Source organism: Schistocerca americana, chromosome 1, assembly GCF_021461395.2.
Source record: "Schistocerca americana isolate TAMUIC-IGC-003095 chromosome 1, iqSchAmer2.1, whole genome shotgun sequence".
NCBI classification, from domain to species: Eukaryota; Metazoa; Arthropoda; class Insecta; order Orthoptera; family Acrididae; genus Schistocerca; species Schistocerca americana.
In genome coordinates, this window is record NC_060119.1 from 190,624,222 (window position 1) to 190,650,169 (window position 25,948).

At 39.4% G+C, this 25,948-nt stretch overlaps 1 protein-coding gene across 1 annotated transcript in view; it reads left to right on the forward strand.

The window, feature by feature from the left end:
* Nucleotides 1-25,948, forward strand: part of LOC124585185 (protein KIAA0100) — a 323,014-nt gene that overhangs the window by 218,256 nt on the left and 78,810 nt on the right. Inside the window, exons 25-27 of the mRNA XM_047131392.1 lie at nt 1,868-2,104; nt 3,569-3,697; nt 24,666-24,870. Coding sequence (XP_046987348.1) covers nt 1,868-2,104; nt 3,569-3,697; nt 24,666-24,870 — 571 coding nt within the window. The remainder of the gene's footprint in view (nt 1-1,867; nt 2,105-3,568; nt 3,698-24,665; nt 24,871-25,948) is intronic.

Below are 25,948 nucleotides of genomic sequence, written 5' to 3' on the forward strand. Positions count from 1 at the left end.
TATGCTATCCACTGGTGGCCAGGCTGTGTGGCAGATTTGTGTGTGTGTGTGTGTGTGTGTGTGTGTGTGTGTGTGTGTGTGTGTGTGTAGAAGGGGTGGCATCTGTCAAAATGGAGCTACTATTGCTGGTTAGTTGGTTTACTAGGGGCAGAAGTGTGGATGGAGCCATTGGAGTGGTGAAGGTCAGTGACCAGGAGGGTGGCATATTGGATTGTGGAGGACGAAGGAAGCAGATGGGAGAGGAAGGTGTTTCGAGGTTGTGTAGAAGGTTGCCCTGTGGATGCCTATGTTTGTGCTATGGACTCTTTTGTGTACCTTGTCATGAAAGGAGAAATAGTTGTGTGTGAAGCTGTAGTTACTAAGGTGTATGAGGGATGACATGGTGCATTAGGAGTTGGAGGACATTGGGAGAGGTAGTGTTGAATAGCGACAAGGTTCATGGGCATGAAGGATGGCATTTGCAGTGATATCATCATCCACCCAATTGACACAGCTTCCTCGGCCATCTGTATGCCACCCCCATGTCCAATCCTTAGCCACAGGGGTCCTATCCTTGTGAAAGATCACTACACAGCATTTTATGTGGGGTTTGACCACAACCAGCTGTCCACCAGAATGAATGGCCACTGCCAAACTCTCAAGAAGAACAAAATAAACCATCCAGTGACACAAGAAGCCGCTGTGCACAACATGCTCAATTTCACAGGCTGCTTCTCTGCCCACCCCTTCTGGATCTTTCCTTCCAACACCAGGTTTTCTGAACTAGGTAGATGAAAGTTATCCTCACAATATATTGTTTGTTCCAACAGCCCCTCTGCTATCACCTTCCACTGACTGAATGTTGCCACATTCTCTGACAGTTTCTTCCACCTCTGTCTTGTCACTTCTTCCCAATTCACATCTTTGTATCATTTTCATTGTGCAGTGCACCTCATTGATTCTGGTATCCATGCCTCACATGCCTATCCTGTGCAGTTGCGACCCATGCCTCCTGCATTCCTGTCTTGCACACCTATTACCGCCCTCCGAGCTGCTAGCTATCCATCCCCAACCTCTCCTCGTGCTTCCTGCCTCTTTCCCCATCTACCCATCCTACCTGGCACAGCTCCACACCCAGTCCACCTGCCAAACTGCAACCCTGGTATTGCATGCCCTGAAAGAAAAGAGAAAAAGTGGAGATATTCCACCTTGCTACATCTCAAAATTGGTGATGAATCCAATAAAATAGAAAATACATTGTTAAAAGTAGTATCTCTAATGAAAGACAACTTTCTGTAAGAGGCAGCACTTTTAGCATGTTATAACATCAAAATTTTGATGTCAAAGGATTATTAAAGTGCTTGTACACCAGCTAATAACATTGGCAAGTAACTTCCTCAAAACACTTGCTGAGGTCTTTACATTAGAAAAGAGACGTGTGCAAGTTTTTTATGGAAGTTGCCTGAGCGCGTTCATTTCAGCAATTTGCTACAAGTACTTGCAAAAGTGTTTCCACTAAAGACACATCGTGAGACTGGCAAGTGGATGTTTACAGTGTCATGCCAAAAACGAATGCAGCCACCATTGATGACAGATAAAACAGATTTGGATTTCACAGCTGATAAACAACAGAAATGGGCTTTCAGCATGCAGTGTTAATCTTTCCTTTGTGTATCAAAGGATAACTGCTATCCTTATTTTTAAAAAGATTTTTACATTATTATACAGGTTTTGCACTATTGTGAGATGTGAACTTTAATTTCAGCTTAATGATGATGTTACTTTTAATGTTGATTTGAGATAAAACTATTCTCTGAAGAGACAGTAGTCAACAAATCTAGTTGATAGTAATGGGAAATTACTTTGTTGCATATCTGTCTTTTTGCAGCATGTTTCATTGCAACAACCTGTTGAGAAATGCTACTGCTTAAGTGTTGCCAAAGTCTCATATGGTCGTGAAACAATAGTGTCCAGTAGGGGTGACATGCACAATACAAGTGAACGTGCTCTGGGGAGCAGAGACACCCCCACACATCGACTTGTTGTGTATGATCTGAAAGGCGCTTGGACAAAGAGTAACAGAGATGTTGCTTTTGCATTATTTGATACATTCATGAAAACCCAGGTAAGTAATGTATTTTATATGAGTCTCAAAATTCAATAATAATTTGCCATTTCCATTACACTAAAGCATTCAGAAAGGGATGTATAATTACTTTAGATGCCAATGTTGTTAAATAAAAACATGAAATTTTTGCACTTACTTTTCATTATTGGGATGTTAATCACAACACAGAAGCTTTAATTTATCTCTGCACTACAGAAACATAATTTTAACTGCCTGCCAGCACTTCCTAGAGACACTCTCAAAATGTTGTAGAAATGGAGAGGAGCTAAGCTAAAGCTCAGAATCGTGCTGCAAAGCATGTTTAGATGATCAACTGGAAGAGCAGTATGACAACACAGTTTCTCAGTACAACACACTGTTTTAACATCTCATAAACCATCAGCACATTATATGCTCTGCAAAAATAAAAGAACTGCATTTCTTGCATCATATAGCCATTCATTATGAGTATCTGTTTACACTCTCATTCCTGATGGTATTTTTGCCTAAAAGTTTAGCTAATTCTGTTGGAAGTAACAAAGCAAACTCCATCCATTGCATTTTATGTTGCTCTGAAAAATAGTGTATTACAATATGACGTCAATGTTTTCAGTACCTTATTTATACAGTGATGAACTTGTTTTAGAAAAGTGTAAAAGATTGGAGGAAATTATTTACTCAGATCATCTTGTAAATTCACATTTTTGTCTTAATTTTGTTAATGTAATTGTTACTAGCAGAAGTCAAGCCACTAATTTTGTCATCACTTTCCTTGTTGCTTGCCCATTTTTTAGCTTTGACACACTTGTTTGATCATAAATACTATAATGCTCGTGATGACTATCATGTAGCCTTATATTCATCATTAATATAATGGAATGTTTGCTCTCATGTAGAATTTGACACTAGTCTTTGTTTGTGGTGCTTATTTTCAGTGGCTTGCATGAGAAGGCAAACAGTCATATAAGTCTCTTCTTTACACTTTTAAATGTGTCTTATTTAGTGTTGTGCAAAAGAGAGAGGTACTTTATAACAAAACCCTCATAGTTTGAAGTGATACTCTGTGGAGATAAACATTTGCTCATCTAATTTCTAATAGCAGTAAAGGCACAACTTATTAAACATTATTAGTGGATGGCTGAACTGAATTAGCCACCAGACTTGCATGTTGCAAAACTGCTGAATGGCTCATACACTGAACATGTTTTGCAAGAAATGCATTACAGCAGTTATGATGTACAAAATCGTTTTTTTTTTTTTTTTTTTTTGTTTTTTTTCTGGACCTTGATACCCACATATCTTGGAACATATGTATTATACTGCTATGTATTCATTCATAACGTGTGTCCAACAAATTTGTTACACATTTGCAACATAACAAGACTGATAGACTGTGAATCTGACATACAGTTGTTAAACACCATGAGCTTTACATTACTTAATTGGAACATATTTTTCTTATTAAATATTTTCCTCACACAGCAATTGAAGAAGAATATTTCAACAGAAGCTCTCAAAGGTTTCCGTGGTGACAATTCCTCTACACCTATGAAATCACGTCCAAGGAATTCTGAAGGTCCTGTGACTCCCCCACCAAATACCAGCATACAGGTAAAGTACATTGTCTGAAAGCCTTCAGTGCAGAATAATAATAATAATAATAATAATAATAATAATAATAATAATACTGGAGCAGAACCATTATAACAGATAAAACAACACCACATAACAAACCTGACATCATACTCACCAATAAAAAGAAGAAATTAACACAACTAATCGAAATATCCATACCCAATACAACAAATATACAAAAGAAAACAGGAGAAAAAATTGAAAAATACATCCAACTGGCTGAGGAAGTCAAGGACATGTGGCATCAGGATAAAGTTGACATTATACCAATTATACTATCAACTACAGGAGTCATACCCCACAATATCCACCAGTACATCAATGCAATACAGCTACATCCAAACTTATATATACTAGTACAGAAATCCATAATTATTGATACATGTTCAATTACGTGAAAGTTCGTAAATGCAATATAACATATACCGTACAGTTAAAAGGAAGTCACGCTTGATCAAGGTCAGTGTCACTTTCCATTTTTGACCAGACATTACGTCTGAGAAAAGCAAAAAAAAAAAAAATAGTAATAATAATAATAATAATAATCCCCGTGGAGGCCCGGGAAAAGAATAGGCCTCCGGTATGTTCTGCCAGTCGTAAAAGGCGACGAAAAGAACAAACCACTAATAGGGCTAACCCCCCTTTTAGTGTGATTAGTTGGTTCAGGACAGAACTAAAGAAGCCTCGGACAAGCGCCGTCATGGTCAGGGACGACGCTTGAACCCTATGCCCGCCCACAATGGTAACGACACTGCTAGCCAACTGGAAAATGATTTAAATCCAAATAGAGGTGTTTTGCAGGATATGCTTCCTGCAACCACCCTAGAAGGAAAATAAAGACAGAGGATGAGATGGTCAGATGAAGTTAATCGACACCTCATGTTCTGTTATTACCAAGCAACAAACCTAGGAACCAACACAACTGGATACAGATCACAAGTATACACAACATTTATTACCAGATACCCAGAATTAAAATTTTTAACAGAACGACGACTAGCTGATCAGATCCGTGCAATAATCAAAAATAACAGGATACCCCAGTCAGAATTAGAAAACATCAAACAACAAGTACAACAAATACTGGAACAAAATAATGTGCAATCAGAAGAAGAAGAAAATACAGTAATGGACTCAAACATCCCAGAGCATACAAACAAAGAACAACACGCACCAATTAAACAATCAGAGGAAAACGAAATCTCAAGACAGCCACCAGAACAAGCACAAATAGACATAACAGACATAACAGACATGGAACACTTCTGGAGCAACATATGGTCAAGCCCGGTACAACATAACAGGCATGCACGGTGGATACAAGCAGAAACAGACACATACAAGATGATACCACAAATGCCTAAAGTGATAATTTTGCAACATGAAGTCACCCAAGCAATTAATTCTACTCACAATTGGAAAGCCCCTGGAAATGATAAAATAGCAAATTACTGGTTAAAGAAGTTCACCTCAACACATTCACATCTAACTAAATTATTTAACAGTTACATTGCAGACCCATACACATTCCCTGATACACTTACACACGGAATAACATATCTGAAACCTAAAGATCAAGCAGACACAGCGAACCCAGCTAAATATCGCCCCATAACATGCCTACCAACAATCTACAAAATATTAACTTCAGTCATTAAACAGAAATTAATGACGCATACAACACAGAACAAAATTATAAATGAAGAACAAAAAGGCTGTTGCAAAGGAGCACGAGGATGTAAAGAGCAACTGATAATAGATGCAGAGGTGACATATCAAGCTAAAACTAAACAGAGGTCGCTACACTACGCATACATTGATTACCAAAAAGCTTTTGATAGTGTACCCCACTCATTGTTACCACAAATATTGGAAATATACAAAGTAGATCCTAAATTGATACAGTTCCTAAACATAGTAATAAAAAATTGGAAAACCACACTTAATATCCAAACAAATTCAAATAATATCACATCACAGCCAATACAGATTAAGCGTGGAATATACCAAGGAGACTCATTAAGTCCTTTCTGGTTCTGCCTTGCTCTGAACCCACTATCCAACATGCTAAATAATACAAATTATGGATACAATATTACTGGAACATACCCACACAAAATCACACATTTGCTATACATGGATGACCTAAAACTACTGGCAGCAACAAATCAACAACTCAACCAATTACTAAAGATAACAGAAGGATTCAGCAATGATATAAATATGGCTTTTAGAACAGACAAATGTAAGAAAAATAGCATAGTCAAGGGAAAACACACTAAACAAGAAGATTACATATTGGATAACCACAGCGACTGCATAGAAGCGATGGACAAAACAGATGCCTATAAATATCTAGGATACAGACAAAAAATAGGAATAGATAATACAAATATTAAAGAAGAACTAAAAGAAAAATATAGACAAAGACTAACAAAAATACTGAAAACAGAATTGACAGCAAGAAACAAGACAAAAGCTATAAATACTTATGCCATACCAATATTGACCTACTCATATGGAGTAGTGAAATGGAGTAACACAGACCTAGAAGCACTCAATACACTTACACGATCACAATGCCACAAATATACGAGGGCCGTTCAGAAAGCAACCTCCGGTTGATTTAAAAAAATACACCAAGTTAAATAAAAATATTTTAATATATACATCTTACAACTACATCTTTGCACTATTTTTCTACATAGTCTCCATAGCGATTGAGGCACTTATCGTATCTCTTCACAAGCTTTGAAATTCCTTCTGCATAAAAATCACCCACTTGTGCCTGGAGCCAGCCTGTGACCGCATCTTTGAGCTCTTCGTCGTCATCAAACCGCTGTGACCCGAGCCATTTCCTCAAATGCATGAAGAGGTGATAATCACTTGGCGCCAGGTCTGGGCTGTAAGGTGGATGGTTGATAACGTCCCACTTGAAGGACTCAAGAAGGGCCGTTGTTCTGCGAGCAGAGTGAGGACGGGCGTTATCGTGCAAAAAAACGATACCGGAAGTCAGCATACCACGGCGTTTGTTCTGCATAGCCCGTCGTAACTTTTTTATTGTTTCACAGTACACGTCTTGATTAATGGTCGTACCACATTCCATGAATTCAACCAACAACACCCCTTTGGCATCCCAAAACACCGTTGCCATCAGTTTTCTGGCAGAAAAATCTTGCGAGGCTTTTCTTGGTTTGGTAGGCGAATTTGAATGTGCCCACATCTTTGATTGTTCTTTTGTCTCAGGGTTCACGTACTTAATCCAGGTTTCGTCACCGGTCACGATTCTGTTTAACAATGGTTCTCCTTCGTCCTCATAACGTGACAGAAAGTCTAATGCAGAGGCCATTCTTTGATTTTGTGGTGGTCGGTAAGAATTTTGGGCACCCATCATGCACAGAACTTACGGTAACCCAATCTTGCTGTCACTATCTTGTACAAGAGAGTCTTAGAAATCTGTGGAAAACCAGTAGACAACTCCGACATTGAGAAACGTCGATTTTCACGAACTTTTGCATCAACTGTCTGAACGAGTTCGTCAGTCACCAATGATGGTCTACCACTCCTCTCTTCCTCATGAACGTTTTCTCGTCCACTTTTAAATAAACGTACCCATTCACGGACAACTCCTTCACTCATAACTCTTGGTCCGTACACGGCACAAAGCTCACGATGAATAGCTGCTGCAGAATATCCTTTGGCTGTAAAAAACCTTATGACAGCACACACTTCACATTTGGCGGAGTTTTCTATTGCAGCACACATTTCAAACTGACACAAAAACTAAACTAGCGCAGGTACGACGTTCACTCGACCACGGCTTGATGCCGACTGACCTGTTGAGTGCGTGAACGCACAGATGGCGTCTCTACTCCCCCCACAACCCGCACTGTGACCAATCGGAGGTTACTTTCTGAACCGCCCTCGTAGAATACATCACATGCATTCAGCAACAGAAAGATTCACATTAAGCAGAAAGGAAGGAGGAAGGGGATTTATCGACATAAAAAAAGCAGAAACTAGCAAAATACACAAGGCAATCATTCATATAAATGCATCGGCTACACCACTGCAATTTCATAACCACTTCTACAACCCTTTAGATCACATAACATCAACAGATACAAAGAAAGTAAATTGGAAAAATAAAACACTTCATGGCAAGCACCCGTATCATCTAACACAGCCACACATCGATCAAGACGCATCCAACACATGGCTAAGAAAAGGCAGTATATACAGTGAGACAGAAGGATTCATGATTGCAATACAGGATCAAACAATAAACACCAGGTATTACAGCAAGCATATTATTAAAGATCCCAATACCACAACAGATAAATGCAGACTATGTAAACAACAAATAGAAACAGTAGATCCCATCACAAGCGGATGTACAATACTAGCAAATACAGAATACCCCAGAAGACATGACAATGTCACAAAAATAATACATCAACAGCTTGCCTTACAACATAAACTTTTAAAACAACACGTTCCTACATACAAGTATACACCACAAAATGTACTGGAGAATGATGAATACAAATTATACTGGAACAGAACCATTATACAGATAAAACAACACCACATAACAAACCTGACATCATACTCACCGATAAAAAGAAGAAATTAACACAACTAATCGAAATATCCATACCCAATACAACAAATATACAAAAGAAAACAGGAGAAAAAATTGAAAAATACATCCAACTGGCTAAGGAAGTCAAAGACATGTGGCATCAGGATAAAGTTGACATCATACCAATTATACTATCAACTACAGGAGTCATACCACACAATATCCACCAGTACATCAATGCAATACAGCTACATCCAAACATATATATACAACTACAGAAATCCGTAATTATTGATACATGTTCAATTACCCGAAAGTTCCTAAATGCAATATAACACATACCGTACAGTTAAAAGGAAGTGACGCTTGATCAAGGTCCGCGTCACTCCATTTTTAACCGGACTTAACATCTGAGAAAGTGAAGGAAATAATAATAATAATAATAATAAATCCCGTGGAGGCCCGGGAAAAGAATAGGCCTCCGGTATGTTCTGCCAGTCGTAAAAGGCGACGAAAAGAACAAACCACTAATAGGGCTAACCCCCCTTTTAGTGTGATTACTTGGTTCAGGACAGAACTAAAGAAGCCTCGGACAAGAGCCGTCATGGTCGGGGATGAAGCCTTGAACCCTATGCCCGCCCACAATGGTAACGACACTGCTAGCCAACTGGAAAATGATTTAAATCCAAATAGAGGTGTTTTGCAGGATATGCTTCCTGCAACCACCTTAGAAGGAAAACAAAGACAGAGGATGAGATGGTCAGATGAAGTTAATCGACACCTCATGTTCTGTTATTACCAAGCAACAAACCTAGGAACCAACACAACTGGATACAGATCACAAGTATACACAACATTTATTACCAGATACCCAGAATTAAAATTTTTAACAGAACAACGACTAGCTGATCAGATCCGTGTAATAATCAAAAATAACAGGATACCCCAGTCAGAATTAGAAAACATCAAACAACAAGTACAACAAATACTGGAACAAAATAATGTGCAATCAAAAGAAGAAGAAAATACAGTAATGGACTCAAACATCCCAGAGCAAACAAACAAAGAACAACACGCACCAATTAAACAATCAGAGGAAAACGAAATCTCAAGACAGCCACCAGAACAAGCACAAATAGAACACGAAGAGACACACGTGTTAGATATAGAAGAGAAATTTCAGCTGACATATATAGAATACAAAGACACAAATACAGACATCAGACCATTCTTGCATAGACCGCCAAATAACCCACAAGTCAAAACAACAATAAAAACTATCAACACAATCATACACAACAAAATAAATGAAAATATAACTATGGAAGAGTTACAACTACTGGCTTATATAGGAGCACTCACTACACTAAATATACACAATAGGCAGAGATCAGAACAAACCAACACACAGAAGAAACCCACAAAACCAGCATGGCAACACAGGCTACAGATAAGAATAGAAAAACTGAGAAAAGACATCGGACAGCTAACACAATTTATAAGAAATGAAATATCAGACAAAAAACGAAAAAGGTTAGGTAAAATCTCACAACAAGAAGCAATAGAGCAATTAGATGAAAAGAAGCAGAAATTACAAGAATTGGCCAAACGACTTAGAAGATACAAAAAAAGTGAAAATAGAAGGAAACAAAACCAAACATTCAACACAAACCAAAAGAGATTTTACCAAACAATAGAAAACACACACATTAAAATAGACAATCCACCAAACATAACAGACATGGACACACTTCTGGAGCAACATATGGTCAAACCCGGTACAACATAACAGGCATGCACGGTGGATACAAGCAGAAACAGACACATACAAGATGATACCACAAATGCCTGAAGTGATAATTTTGCAACATGAAGTCACCCGAGCAATTAATTCTACACACAATTGGAAAGCCCCTGGAAATGATAAAATAGCAAATTACTGGTTAAAGAAGTTCACCTCAACACATTCACATCTAACTAAATTATTTAACAGTTACATTGCAGACCCATACACATTCCCTGATACACTTGCACATGGAATAACCTATCTGAAACCTAAAGATCAAGCAGACACAGCAAACCCAGCTAAATATCGCCCCATAACATGCCTACCAACAATCTACAAAATATTAACTTCAGTCATTACACAGAAATTAATGACACATACAACACAGAACAAAATTATAAATGAAGAACAAAAAGGCTACTGCAAAGGAGCACGAGGATGTAAAGAGCAACTGATAATAGATACAGAGGTGACATATCAAGCTAAAACTAAACAAAGGTCGCTACACTACGCATACATTGATTACCAAAAAGCCTTTGATAGTGTACCCCACTCATGGTTACTACAAATATTGGAAATATACAAAGTAGATCCTAAATTGATACAGTTCCTAAACATAGTAATGAAAAATTGGAAAACCACACTTAATATCCAAATAAATTCAAATAATATCATATCACAGCCAATACAGATTAAGTGTGGAATATACCAAGGAGACTCATTAAGTCCTTTCTGGTTCTGCCTTGCTCTGAACCCACTATCCAACATGCTAAATAATACAAATTATGGATATAATATTACTGGAACATACCCACACAAAATCACACATCTGCTATACATGGATGATCTAAAACTACTGGCAGCAACAAATCAACAACTCAACCAATTACTAAAGATAACAGAAGTATTCAGCAATGATATAAATATGGCTTTTAGAACAGACAAATGTAAGAAAAATAGCATAGTCAAGGGAAAACACACTAAACAAGAAGATTACATATTGGATAACCACAGCGACTGCATAGAAGCGATGGAAAAAACAGATGCCTATAAATATCTAGGATACAGACAAAAAATAGGAATAGATAATACAAATATTAAAGAAGAACTAAAAGAAAAATATAGACGAAGATAAACAAAAATACTGAAAACAGAATTGACAGCAAGAAACAAGACAAAAGCTATAAATACTTATGCTATACCAATATTGACCTGCTCATTTGGAGTAGTGAAATGGAGTAACACAGACCTAGAAGCACTCAATACACTTACACAATCACAGTGCCACAAATATATAATACATCACATACATTCAGCAACTGAAAGATTCACATTAAGCAGAAAGGAAGGAGGAAGGGGATTTATCGACATAAAAAACCTACATTATGGACAGGTAGACAATTTAAGAAAATTCTTTATAGAATGACCAGAAACTATCAAAATACACAAAGCAATCCCTCATATAAATACATCAACTATACCACTGCAATTTCATAAACACTTCTACAACCCTTTAGATCACATATAACATCAACAGATACGAAGAAAGTAAATTGGAAAAAGAAAACACTACATGGCAAGCACCCGTATCATCTAACACAGCCACACATCGATCAAGACGCATCCAACACATGGCTAAGAAAAGGCAGTATATACAGTGAGACAGAAGGATTCATGATTGCAATACAGGATCAAACAATAAACACCAGGTATTACAGCAAGCATATTATTAAAGATCCCATTACCACAACAGATAAATGCAGACTTTGCAAACAACAAATAGAAACAGTAGATCACATCACAAGCGGATGAACAATACTAGCAAATACAGAATGCCCCAGAAGACATGACAATGTAGCAAAAATAATACATCAACAGCTTGCCTTACAACATAAACTTATAAAACAACATGTTCCCACATACAAGTATGCACCACAAAATGTACTGGAGAACGATGAATACACATTATACTGGAACAGAACCATTATAACAGATAAAACAACACCACATAACAAACCTGACATCATACTCACCAATAAAAAGAAGAAATTAACACAATTAATCGAAATATCCATACCCAACACAACAAATATACAAAAGAAAACAGGAGAAAAAATTGAAAAATACATCCAACTGGCTGAGGAAGTCAAGGACATGTGGCATCAGGATAAAGTTGACATTATACCAATTATACTATCAACTACAGGAGTCATACCACACAATATCCACCAGTACATCAATGCAATACAGCTACATCCAAACTTATATATACAACTACAGAAATCCGTAATTATTGACACTTGTTCAATTACCCGAAAGTTCCTAAATGCAATGTTACATATACCATACAGTTAAAAGGAAGTCACGCTTGATCAAGGTCCGCGTCACCTTCCATTTTTAACCAGACATAACGTCTGAGACAAGAAAGAAATAATAATAATAAGAAGAAGAAGAAGAATGATGAATACAAATTATACTGGAACAGAACCATTATAACAGATAAAACAACACCACATAACAAACCTGACATCATACTCACTAATAAAAAGAAGAAATTAACACAACTAATCGAAATATCCATACCCAATACAACAAATATGCAAAAGAAAACAGGAGAAAAAATAAAAAAATACATCCAACTGGCTGAGGAAGTCGAGGACATGTGGCATCAGGATAAAATTGACATTATACCAATTATACTATCACTACAGGAGTCATACCACACAATATCCACCAGTACATCAACGCAATACAGCTACATCCAAACTTATATATACAACTACAGAAATCTGTAATTATTGATACATGTTCAATTACCCGAGAGTTCCTAAATGCAATGTAACATACACCGTACAGTTAAAAGGAAGTCACGCTTGATCAAGGCCCGCGTCACTTTCCATTTCTAACCAGACATAACGTCTGAGAAAGGGAAATAATAATAATAATAATAATAATAATAATGTCAGATGAAATCTATAGGCTCAAGGTTCAATCCTCAATCAATTCCAGGCTTTTTTGTCACTTATTGTATATGCAAATAATTCAAAGTTAATCCTTGAATCTGAGTTCATGTTAAACTAAGTTCTCTTACAAGTGGGTGCTATCAAATGTATGGAAAACAAAAGCATAACTCCTCCAATATACATGCGTTGTATACCATCTACATACACATATCCTGCAACCCACCATATGGCATGTGACGGATCATACATTGTACCACTACTAGTCATTTCCTTTGCTGTTCCTCTCACAAATAAAATGAGTGAAAAAAGACTGTCTCCATATGAACTCTAATTTATTATACATTACCTTCATGAGACTTATGTCAGAAGTAGTAGAATCATTTTCCAGTTAGCTTCAAATACTATTTCTTTAAATTCTCTCAATAGTGCTTCTCAAAAAGAACATTACCTTCCCTCTAGGAATTCCAATTTGAGTTCCTGAAGCATACCCATTTTTGAATTGCTTTGATTTCTTTCTTTAATCTGACGTGGTGTTGATCCCAAAATTCAACAGTATTCAAGAATATGTGGCACTAGTGTCTTGTATGCAGTCTCCTTTCCATATAACCAATACTTTCCCAAAGTTGACCCAATAAACAGCAGTAGACCATTTGCCTGCTGTACCACAATCCTCACTCGCTCTTTCCGTTTCACATCACTTTGCAACATTATGTCCAGATATTTAAACAAAGCGACTGTGTTCAGAAGAACACTACTAATGCTGTATTTGAACATTAAGGGTTTCTTTTTCCTGCTCATCTGCAATAACTTAAATTTTTTCATGTTTAGAGCTAGCTGTCTTTAATCATACAGGATGTTCAATAAGTAACTATGCAGTTCATAACTTGCCGTATTAAAGTCCTGGAAGTTATAAGAGATGCTGGAAGTGATCTCCTTAAACTTGAAGACACAGTTGCACACGTTTGTGCATATTCCTGAAGATATTGCGCAGAACATTGGGAGTGATGTTCCTAATGTGGTGTGTCATTCAAATGGCCTTCATAGTCCTTTCCCTTCAACATACCCCGTAAAAAGTAATCCGGTAGAGCCAAGTCAGGTGAATGGGGAGCCCAGAGTCCTCGAGAGATGATGCGGTCACCAAAGATGTCCTTTATAAAGTTCATCGCCTTGTGAGTGGTACGTGCAGTCGCCCCATCGAGTTTGAAACCAGGCATTTTCAATTTCATCCTGATTCAGTTCACCTAGGAAGGGCTCCAGAATGCAGGTGCAGTACCATTCTGCATTTATTGTGTCCTGAAAGAAGATTGGCCCAATGATGCATTTACTAGTCACAGCACACCAAACACCAACATTTTGATCATGCAGTAGGCACACCTTAAATTCATGCGGATTCTCTGTAGTCCACACACGACTATTCTGGCTATTCACATAACCAGAGAGGTGATATCATGCCTTATCCATGAAAAATTTTACGTCGAGAATCACCTCACCATTGCCCTGCAGGAAGGGCAGAAACCGGTTGCAAAAGTTCACATGTGCTTGGTGATCGGTGTCTCTCAGTCGATGCACAACCGACATTTTGTACGGGTACATCGACAGTGACTTCCGGAGAATCTTGTGAGTGGATCCCATGGACACGTGGGCCTGCTGAGCTAGTCGCCTAACCGATTTCTTTGAACTTCGGAGCATCATGTCTTGCATTTCCGCCACCTTCTCTTCAAATGTTGATTTGGATGGCCTGCCTGATTTTGGAGCAGTATGAACGCTTCCAGTCTTTAGAAACTTAGTGATGAGGCTCCGTACAACACTGTGGTTAGGCATCTTCACTCCTGGGAACTTTGCTGCAAATGCAGCTTCTACTGCTGTGGTAAACTGGACTCCATTGTGGAACACATGCTCCACAAGAAACACTGTTTGTTCAGTCGTCAACATGATGAGCTAGATCACAATGATGTCATACAAGACATTGGTCTTCAATCTAACTGGACCTGTGAACGAAGACAAATACCTGGTCAAATATGTTTCAAATATGTTCCTTACTACTTACTTACTTACTTTTATTTACTTTATGCGATCAAGCCAAAAAGACTGCTCGCTGGTTTGAGAGATTGCCTCCACTTCAGTCTGTCTTCGGCTCCTTTCTTCCGTGCTTCCAGCAGTCCCATCCTCTGAAGGTCTTTGGATATGCAGTCACTCCATCAAGTTCTAGGTCTTCCTACAGGCCTTCTTCTGGTTGCCTGTTGAGTACAGTTTTTGGCCATCGGTTGTCCTGCATCCAAGCAACATGCCCTGCCCACTGGAGTTGTCGCGTCTTCCTTATAGCCATGATGTTCAATTCTTTGTAAATATCATACAACTCTGTATTATGACAAATTCTCCATTTTTCACTCTCATTATCATAAACTGGTCCAAAAATCTTCTGAGGGACTTTCCTTTCAAATATCATCAGTCTGTTTCTTCTTGCATCGGCATATCTGAGGCACTTGATGTTCACATCTCCGGTCTGGATTTCTGTGAGTTCATTAGATGACATCTCTAATGCGAGATTGAAAAGAACAGGTGATAGTCCATCACCCTGCCGTAGCCCAGTTTTTATTTCAAATGTTTCAGTCAACTTATTTCCAATTTTTACCTTTGCTGTAGTATCCATCAGGCAGGCCTTCATGAGGCTTACTAGTTTCTTGGCAAAACCAAACTATTTCCAGACACCTCAGCATACTTTCTTGATGAATGCAGTCCTTGGCCAAACTCCCACATTTTTTCTACGATCTGGCATAGGACAAAGATTTAGCCAATAGTAGATCTCCTGTGATGAAATCCTCCTTGATATTCTCCAATAATGGTGTCTACCAACAGTTGGATTCGATCTAGACGACAGTTTGAGAGGATCTTATAACAAATACTGAGCACAGTGATACCACGGTAGTTTTCACACACCATTTGGTCATTCTTCTTGTGGATGGGACAGATTATTGCATTCCTCTAGTCTTCTGAAATGTTTTCAGTGTTCCAAATGGTCTCTATTAATTTGTGAATCCTTGCGACCAGGTATTCACCCCCCCCCCCCCCTTTCCTGAATTATTTCAGCATGGATTCCATCTTCTCCTGGGCTTCTGTCCTTTTTAAGCTGTTTTATCTGCTTCCTGATCTCTTCTACAGTTGGCGGTAGGTATTCAGGGTCTGCTGTCTGTGGTCGGGGGAAGTTAAAGAGCATCGTTGGGTCTTCACAATTTAACAAGTCACTGAAATATTCTTCCCATCTCTTTGCAATTTGATATTCATTTGTCAGCATCTCTCCTTTGGCATTTTTTATGAATTGCTCTGTGAGTTTATAGGTTTTCTTCAGATAGTTGACCTTTCTGTACATGTTCTTCATCCTCCTTCCCTGGAAATCTTCTTCTGCTTCTGTAATAACCCCACTCACGAACTTCCTCTTTTCTCTCCAGAATATAGCTTGTGTTTCTCTATGGACTCTGTAAAATTCTGCCTTACTGCTCTGATCAGTTGCTGACTGTAACTACTTGTCACGGGTTTCTTTTCACCTGTTGTGTGCCTCTTCACAGACCTCATTGAACCATTTCTTCTTTCTTGCCACTCATTTTCCAATGACTGCTCCTGCAACCTTTATAACCACATTTCTAATTTCTTCCCACTGCTGATTTACATCTGAGTCCTCTGTTTCCAGCAGTACTGTAAAACAATTCCTCATCTCAACTTGAAATTCATTTCTGGTTTCTTCCTGAGCTACCTTTTCTATTTCTAAACGTGCCACTTTCTTTAGTTTACTTCTTTGGTGTGGTTTCATGGTGACTCTGAGTCGACTTTTAACCAAGAAATGGTCGGAACCACACTCAGACCCATGGGAATTTCTTGCATCCATAATCCAATTCCTGGTTAGACTGTACATTCCGTGTTCAAAATTGTAGTCCTTTTCTATATTTAGTTCATAGTATTGGGTGTCTGTTCCGAATCCGAGGCTCCTCTCTAGCTTTCGTAACACAACTGGTTTTGCAAGGGGGGGGTTGTTAGACCCACACCCAATCCCCAACCTGGAGGACCAGGGTATGCCATTTAGTCTGGAACCTCATCTTCAACCTGTCTGGCTTGTGTAGCCCTACCAGTAGCTAAGCTACCACAGGTATAGCTCTCAGGAGTGTTTGACCACGCAAGCCCCACCACCACGACAAGGTAAGGATACTGTTTGGTATTTTAATCAGTGGAAAATGGTTCTTCGGCCAGCTAAGGTTATTAGTTGAAGATTTATTTAAATCACAGAAAATAGAAGGACTTCAGCGATAGAAGTATATGAATGTGGATAGAGGGAAAGATAGATTGGTACTCTAAAGAGAAGTAAGAAATGAAATAAAAGAGTTGGTTGCTAAGATTGAAGAAAGAAAGAAGATAGCCCCAAAGACAGGAAACCCTTCCCTCCCCCCTTCCACAGGATCCCCACTTCGCCAGTACTTAGGTGAGAAGCCAGAGGAGATATGATGTTCGGCGTCTCCTACAGAATGGACGTTCTCACCGTCACCTTAGAAGTCCCCAAAGAAAAGATCTTATCAACTCCTATGGAATGGCAAATGATGAAGAACCAGTCACACTTGTTTGCGTGGGCTGTATGAAGGGTGTGGTGTTCGTGTAGTGTTGGTTGTGTCTATGCCTACACTACCCACCCTTATACAAAATTGAGTACAAACCCTCCCCCATCACATCATACTTTACAAAAGGCACAAAACATTTTATAAAAATTTAAATATCATGTAACACTGAATTATGCCATTTCCCTCAACACTGGCGTTTATAATGTTCTATCTAGAAGTACAGAACACATTCCCCGTGTTTTACCCTTGTGGAACTCACATATGAGATTACCCTTCTGTTTTTGGCATGCTTCCTAGTGGAATATCTCCAGATCCAAATGCAGTTTCAAAGTTGACAAATTTATGTCAAGTCAGTCTCGAAAATGAGATAACCCTTAACCCAGTTGTCAGTACAGTCGTTTCAGGCTGATGTGAAAACGACCGTTTATAGATTTATTGTATGAGAATAGATGACAGAATAGTTGAAGAAGTTAAGGGGATCTGGTGCAGGAAAACTAAAGTAGGAGCAACACCAAATCCAACTTGGGAACCAGCGGACGTCACTCCACCCGTTAACACAGAATGTCAACGTCCCTGGGGGTTTTGTACATATCTGTTTATATCTTTAACATTGTACATACCTTTCTCCTCTATTGCTTTGTCTAAATACTTGGCCCTCGTCAAGTGCCAGTCGAAATACTTACGCATCGAACCTCGGGCGTTGCTGTAATATTTCGGGCCCCATAAATCTGAAATTAACTTCTCTTGTGCACTGGATGACCAATATTTTTCTTTGAATTTTCTTTGAAAGTCTTCCCAGAACATGAAGTCCTCTATGTTTACTGTGCCCCATTCTGAAGCTTCACCCTCTAAATAACCGATCGCAAATTGTACTTTCTTAGCCTCTTCCCAAATTTTAGGCATGGCCTAATTAAATGGTTTTAGGAAATGGGTGGAGTGTACCTCCCCGTCTGGTTTACCCCTAGGGAACTGTCAGGAAAAGCCTGAATTCGATCCCCATTGCAAATCATTAATTATTTCTTTATTTAGAACAAGATTTTGAGACACTGTACTCTTTTCAAGTTTTTCCTGAATAATTTTGAATTCCCTTCTTAGGTTATCTAAGTCTTTTTTAGTATGATCTAATTCAGAGGTCATTATAGGCGAAGGAATGTCAACGCTTAATTTTTCTTCCACTTTTCATTCTATTAGCCCATCCACTTGTTTCTCTATACTGGTTAGATTGATCAACTAAGTTGTAATTAACTTTTCTTTGAGATTTTGTTCTACAGTTTCTAAACGTGAGCTAACTCCTGATATTTGCGCCTGAACTAATGGGAGCAATTTATCTTGTTTATGTACATTTGTTTTAATGTTACGTAATTCCTGTTTAACCACATCAAATGTGACCTTACAGACATCTTTCAAGGAATCAAAATTTTTGTTGACTCTGGTTTCCAGGCTACTACATTTACAGTTGACATCATACTCTAATTTCTGGGCTATTTCCCATAAATTTTTCTCTTGTTTCTCCCCTAAGCCTTTAAACAAAATATTTACTCTTTCACTTAGAGAGTCAGACTTTTCTTTCTTAAAGTCTAACTTGAGGTGTTGCATTTGAGTGTTCTGTAAATCTAATTTAGACTTTAATTCTGAGTTCTGTAAATCTAGTTTAGAATTTAATTCTGCCTTCAGTTCGTCTTGTCTTGTGTTCTGTGACTCAAACTGAGTTCTGATAAACTTCATTAATTCACATAAATCAGGTCCTTGGTTTCCTATCCCCATAGCCCCAACATGCCCTTCTGATTGTTGATCATCCCCTTCCATCTTATTCTTCATAGCCTTAAGTCGAGTCAACATTCACAGTACCCCCTACTCGCAAGTCTTACACTGCACAATTGAACAAAAGTCAAAGTTCGCTCACCCGGTGTGACTTGACGATCTGCTACCAGCGGCGTCGGTGTTGGTGTAGATGGCGGTGTCGGCATTTGTAGACGGCGGCGTCGGCATTTGTAGACGGCGGCGTCGGCGTTGTAGACGGCAGCGGCGGCGTTTGTAGGCGGCGGCGTTGTAGGCGGCAGCGTTGTAGGCGGCAGCGTTGTAGGCGGCGGCGTTGTAGGCGGCGGCGTTGTAGGCGGCGGCGTTGTAGGCGGCGGCGTTGTAGACGGCGGCGGTGTTTGTGAATTAATGGATGGCGTTCGTTCTACTCGATTTCCTTGCTTCTATCACCATTAACCAACAGGACAATTTTCAATAAATATCTTCGAATCTTGTTCGCTGTTACTCGTTGCTTTGGCAACACTCGTCAATATTTTCAACTTGCTTTCGTTAATCTTCCACCTTCTTCACAGGTCCTTTCTTTACTGGTTGCCATGTTATGCGGTGCCCCGTTGCATCTTGTCTAAAACTTAGAGCCACGCTCCTTGGACTATCAGTGTGAACTTACTTGAATGCCGGATACAGGCTCAGCTTCCCCGCAGCTCCGGCGTCTTCTGCTTGCATCAAACTCTCCTCCGAAGATTCCATATTTTGAAGAAGGTGAAAATTTGTCTACTATTCCCAAATCCTATTATCTAGTCCAAATAAAGACTCTCTCAAAATTCAGTGGCTGTTAACATATTCTTTATTCAAAATTCAATACACCATTTCAATGCCACATTAAACAGTAAGCCCACACTTTCTTATGGCATTCGTACACGACTGAATTCAACCAAATTAAATAACATTTTTTCTCAACGATACAATTCCAATATACATGTCCATCTGCTCGAGACCAAGTCACTATTAATAATAATCTTTTTTTTTCCTTCCGTTGTCTCTCTACCACACACAACAATCACCAATGTTTTTCGTGCATGAAATTCGTCCACGGAATTGCTGCAACCGAGCGCATCACTTGTTGGCCCGGTTTTGCTCTTCTTTCTCGGTTAGCCTGCACAAATAACATTCTGCGGCAGTGTGTATCTGTTTATGCTACAACCCACTGCAAAATAACGTGTGTTCGAAGTGGCTGAAACACAAGTGACTCCATACTTTTGTAAAATTCTGGGGGCACTACAAACTGTTGATGATGCTCTTGTCTCTGATGAACACTCACCATCAAGGACAACATACTGGATCCTATTACTTAAGAAGTCTTCAAGCCCCTTACATATCTGGGAATCTATTCTGTATTCTCAAAACTTAATTCACAGTGAGCATTGAGGCACTGTATCAGATGATTTTCGGAAATGAAGAAATAGGGAATCTGCCTGTTGCCATTCATCCATAGTTTGCTAGATAATATGTGAGAAGAGGGCAAGCTTGAGTTCTGCATGTGTGCAATGCTTTCTAAAACCATATCGAGTTGTGGACAGGAGATTTTCCATCTCAAAGAACTTTTTTATATTCAAATTAAGGAAATGTTGAAGAATTCTGCAGCTAACCAATGTTGAGGATATTGGTCTGTAATTTTAGTGGGTCAATTTTTTTTTATACAGTTTAATATGCGGGAGTCACTTGACCTTTATTCCATTTGCCTGGAAGTCTGCACCGGTGGAGAGAGTAACAATAAATTCAAGTTAAGTAAGGGGCCAATGCCATGGAGTACTCTTTGTAAAAGTGAATTGGGATCCTGGTTTTCTACCCAGGTAGACCTATTACTATTCCCTCCATATTGGAGTACACAGAATGGTCAGATGATTTGTCATATCATTCTACCACTTCAACAGTGATGTCTAGACTTTGGGTCCCCATAGCTCCCCACCTTCATGCTAGTGCCCAGTGTTAAGGTTGACTCCAGTTGCTACAGCCAGGCCATGAGGACCATGACCACCAGCCACAGTCTCAACGCCAAGTGCATCTGCACCATCAAGCAGCCAGGCAGCCTCCCAGCAGCATTGGTGGGCTTCGGCCACATCTGCCTCCACTACTCCAATATGAAGACACCATGTATCAATGCCAAGTTGTGTCCAGGAGATGAGGATGTACACCTGTATCTACTCTAGCCTGATACATTATAAAAGTTTTCTCGAACTTCAACTATCCGGTTGCCATCCTCCCATCTAACGGATTCCTGTTTCTGTCACCAGTCCATTGAACCCACCGCACCTGGGTGCCAGAGCAACTATGCTACCATGACTGACCTAAGAAAATTCCCTCCACATAGTAACAGATGGTTCTCACTGAACCATTACACCACATATGGCTGTTAAAAATATTTGTTAAAATTGTAATTTGTTATTTTCAAACATAGCAGATATGCAGATATTACGGACTGCTCTGCAACATTAAATCATGCTACCCTGGAAGGTTGTTTCAAGCGGCCTGAATCCAAATACATACAGTGGTATAAGTATTCCCTCTTACACACACACACACACACACACACACACACACACTATGTCGGCATGAGCCATGTGCTGACCACAACAGAAGCAATTGAATTGCGTAAAAATAAAATCTACATCCACAATATGCATATGTGTTGTGGATGCACGTTTTATATTTATTGATGAAGGATATTGTTCAGTTGGTCCAGTCCAGGGATTGGCTATCTATCATCATGCCCAGAAATAAAGGGCATCTTATAAATCTCTCCTAAAGTGGTATTCCACTGACCACCCAACCAACACAATATCCTGGTGTGTCCCTATGCTATGCCCACTCCCAACCTCTTGCCACAGGGGCCATATCCCTCTGGAAAACCCAGACACATGACCGGTCCAATAATTCACCTAGCACATCTTACTCCTGTCCTGTCACAGGCCTATCCTATTCCATCAGAGGCGAGGCCACCTGTGGAAGGTACCATATTATATATTAACTCTGCTGCAATTTATGCACAGCATTTTATGTAGGCAGGGCCATCGTAGATCCACCCACTGCCAGATTTTGGGCAAAAGGAGAGTTGACCAACCTGTGGGGTAACACGCTGCTAAGTACAGTATGCTTGATTTGAGTGGCTGCTTGACAATTTGTGCCATCTGGATACTCCTCCCAAGCACCAGCTTTTCTGAGTTACGTAGATGGGAGATATTCTTGCAACATATGATTTGTTCCTGTAATCCTCCTGGTGTCAATCTCCAACTAACCTCCTGTGCGTGCACCTATCCTCTTCCCAATGGTCTCCCCTTCCTCTGTTCTGTCACCCCATCCCAATCCACTCCTCCACATCATTCTCACCATGTGCTGCACAAACTCTTTGGTGTTGACGTCTCTGCACTGCATTCCTATCCTGTTCTCTCTCTCTCTCTCTCTGTGTGTGTGTGTGTGTGTGTGTGTGTGTGTGTGTGTGTGTGTAAGTTTTCTGTCTTGTTTGCGTGCCTATTGACGACACAACACTCCTATTGTTTGGTGAGATGTTACCTGCACTCTTGAACTTTAAATATTAATTTTCAGACAATGTGTTAATCATTTGCAGTGTAGATACAGGAGATTTCACTTCATCCTGCTGGAGAGGTCTATACAACTGACTTCATGGAGCAGGTACGATTGATAGGTACCTTCTTTGACACTGATTGGCCCACAATACTACTTGGAATCATGTCATCTATGGACAGGTTGAGGGATATCTCTTGACTTTCTGTGATCCTCCAATTCCACATTTTATTTTAGATACTGAATCTGTAATTATCTGTCAGATTGCTTTAAATGATAGAAAAATGGCTGTTAGGATAACATTATATGTGTGACCCCCTTTTTTAGTAGCTGTAAATAGTATGACAAACATTGTAACTATCCCCATTCAGTGTTCATTATTTGTAGATGATTTTATGGTTTCTAGTCTTCTTTCAGTGTACCAGTAGCCACACACAAAATGCAACTAGTTATTAAGAGATAGGACTGACTAAGAGATAGGAGGTACCTGCCTCGACATTATGTGCCTCTTTTGAGATTTAGCTTGGCAAGCATGCTCCGGATGGAATCACTTGCAGAGAAATGATGGGGGCTAGTGAGCCAGTGAATTAATCACTGTCTCCACAGTTTGGTAGCTCTGTAGCATCTACTTATCAATGTGTGGCTGTTAAATCTGACATACGTGAAGAAACTTGTGAGCACTCTTCCAGCCCAGATGTTGTTTTTAGGCAGTTTCCCACATCAAAATAGGTAAATGCCAGGCAGCTTGGGTATCAAGCAATGTGATATGAACTCCAAGGATAGAAAAGTTATCCACTATCTGTTTGAAATGCAGACAGGTGCTTTCAGCACTGATAAATTAACGATACAAGGCAGGGTTGCTCATTGCCACTATAATGTATAACTTATGTATTGAATAAACTGTGGAGTGAATAATTGATTATCTCAATGTGAAAGTGATATGTGAAATTAGAAAATTAGCATGATGTGCTCCACTGAGAATATATCAGGTATCACAGAAAATAAATAGGAATTAAGTGGTATGCTTAATGAAATAGAACATTGCTACCTGTCTACCTATAGAAGAAGGAATAAGGTGGTGATATGTGCTGTATGTGGATGTCCTGAGTGCCAAATGTTAAATTTAAACTAGAAACCTTTGAAAAGATGAATTAACTTTGCTATCTAGGAAGTAGAGTGGATAAGAAAGTAGATGCAAGAAAGAGCTGCCAACATCCGAAAATATAAACTGTGATGCAAGAAAAAAATTATGAACAATTATGTTTGCAGCTCAGCTCCATTTGGATGCCAAATGTGGGCAGTGGAGAAGCCAGAACTCAAATGAAATGAAATAAAGAGTTGTTTGAAATGTGCTTTTACATGAGACTGACAAGTGACAGGAATAGAGAAACCAAAACAACACTGAATCCATTTCTTTTAGCAGGGAAATTTAAAAAAAAATAGGATTCAGTGTTTTGTCCCGTCATCTTTAATCTAGTTCTTCCTATTCTCCAAAATGTCTAAGTTAAAACGTATTCATTTCTGCCCAGTCAGATCTGAATTCAGATTTATTGCCCTTTTTTTAAAGTTATGGTACAGATATATTTAATCAGTGCATTAATAACAAAGTCAGTATTCAAATTAAAATGTAAAACAAGATTATACTGAACATGTTGCTAACCTGTGATTCCAGGCACCAGCAGCTGTGCAAGCTACTCCTTCACCTATGACAAAACTACAGTCTGGCCATGCAGTGACTATGCTGCAGCAGCTGATAGCTGAAGCAGATAACAAGGCAGTAGTTTTCAGTGATGACCTATCAGTGCAGACAAGGGAGCAACACCTTCAGGGCTTGGCTGCCTGTCAGGAAGATGATGCTCTACACAAAAATTGGCTAAGTATGTCCACATCTGTTACCAGCTAAGTATAAAGCTCCATTACTGTCCCAATTCTAGACTCCTTTACTATCTTCTCAGTAGTTTGATATATAGCTGTTTAAAATATCTGCATCTACATATAAACTCTGCAAACCACTTGCAAGTGCATGGCAGAGGGTACCTCCCACTTACCAGTTATTAACAATGTAGGAAAAGGCAGATTGCTACTTACCGTAAAGAAGACACTTTAAGTTGCAGACAGGCACAATTAAAAGACATTTCCATAAAGCTTTTGGCCACAGCCTTCATCAGCAAATGAGAAAGACACTATTCATACACACAGGCAAGCACACGGAAAGACACTATTCATACACACAGGCAAGCACACCTCTGGGACATATGATCACCAAATCCAGCATCTCGGGCCAGAGTGCAACTATCATGCAGGATGCAAGCATCAATCTGGGGGGAGAGGAGGGGGGGGGGGAGGGATAGTTTTGTACTGGTGGGGAGAGAGATGAATGCAGTCTGATGGAGCGTGTAGAAACCAGAATACCAACAAACACAGTGTCAGGTGGTAGTGACACAGAAAGGTGGGGAAATTAGGAAAGAAAAAGGAGAGGATTGGGGAAAGATTGGCAGGTGCATTGCCAGAGGGTGACAAATAAACAAGGTGGGAGAAGAGAGTGGGGAGGACATGATAGAACAGAGGGGTTGCAAACTGTTGTGTGGAGGGTGTGAAGACAGTATGTTATTGTAGGCTGGGATGATTACGGGAGCAGAGAATGTGTTGTAAGGATATGCAGTTCATAACAGCTGGTAATGGAGGGAAGGGTCCAGATGGCTCGATAGTGAAACAGCTATTGAAACCAAGTATGTTATGTTCAGCTGCATATTGTGCCTCAGAGTGGTCTACTTTGCTCTTGGCCACAGTTTAGCAGTGGCCATTCATCCTGATGGACAGTTGGTTGCTAGTCATACCAGTAGGAAAAGGTGTACAGTGATTGCAGGAGAGCTGGTAAATGACATTGCTGTTTTTACAGGTGGCCTGGCCCCTGATGGGGTAGGATAAATCTATGACAGGACTGGAATAGGAAGT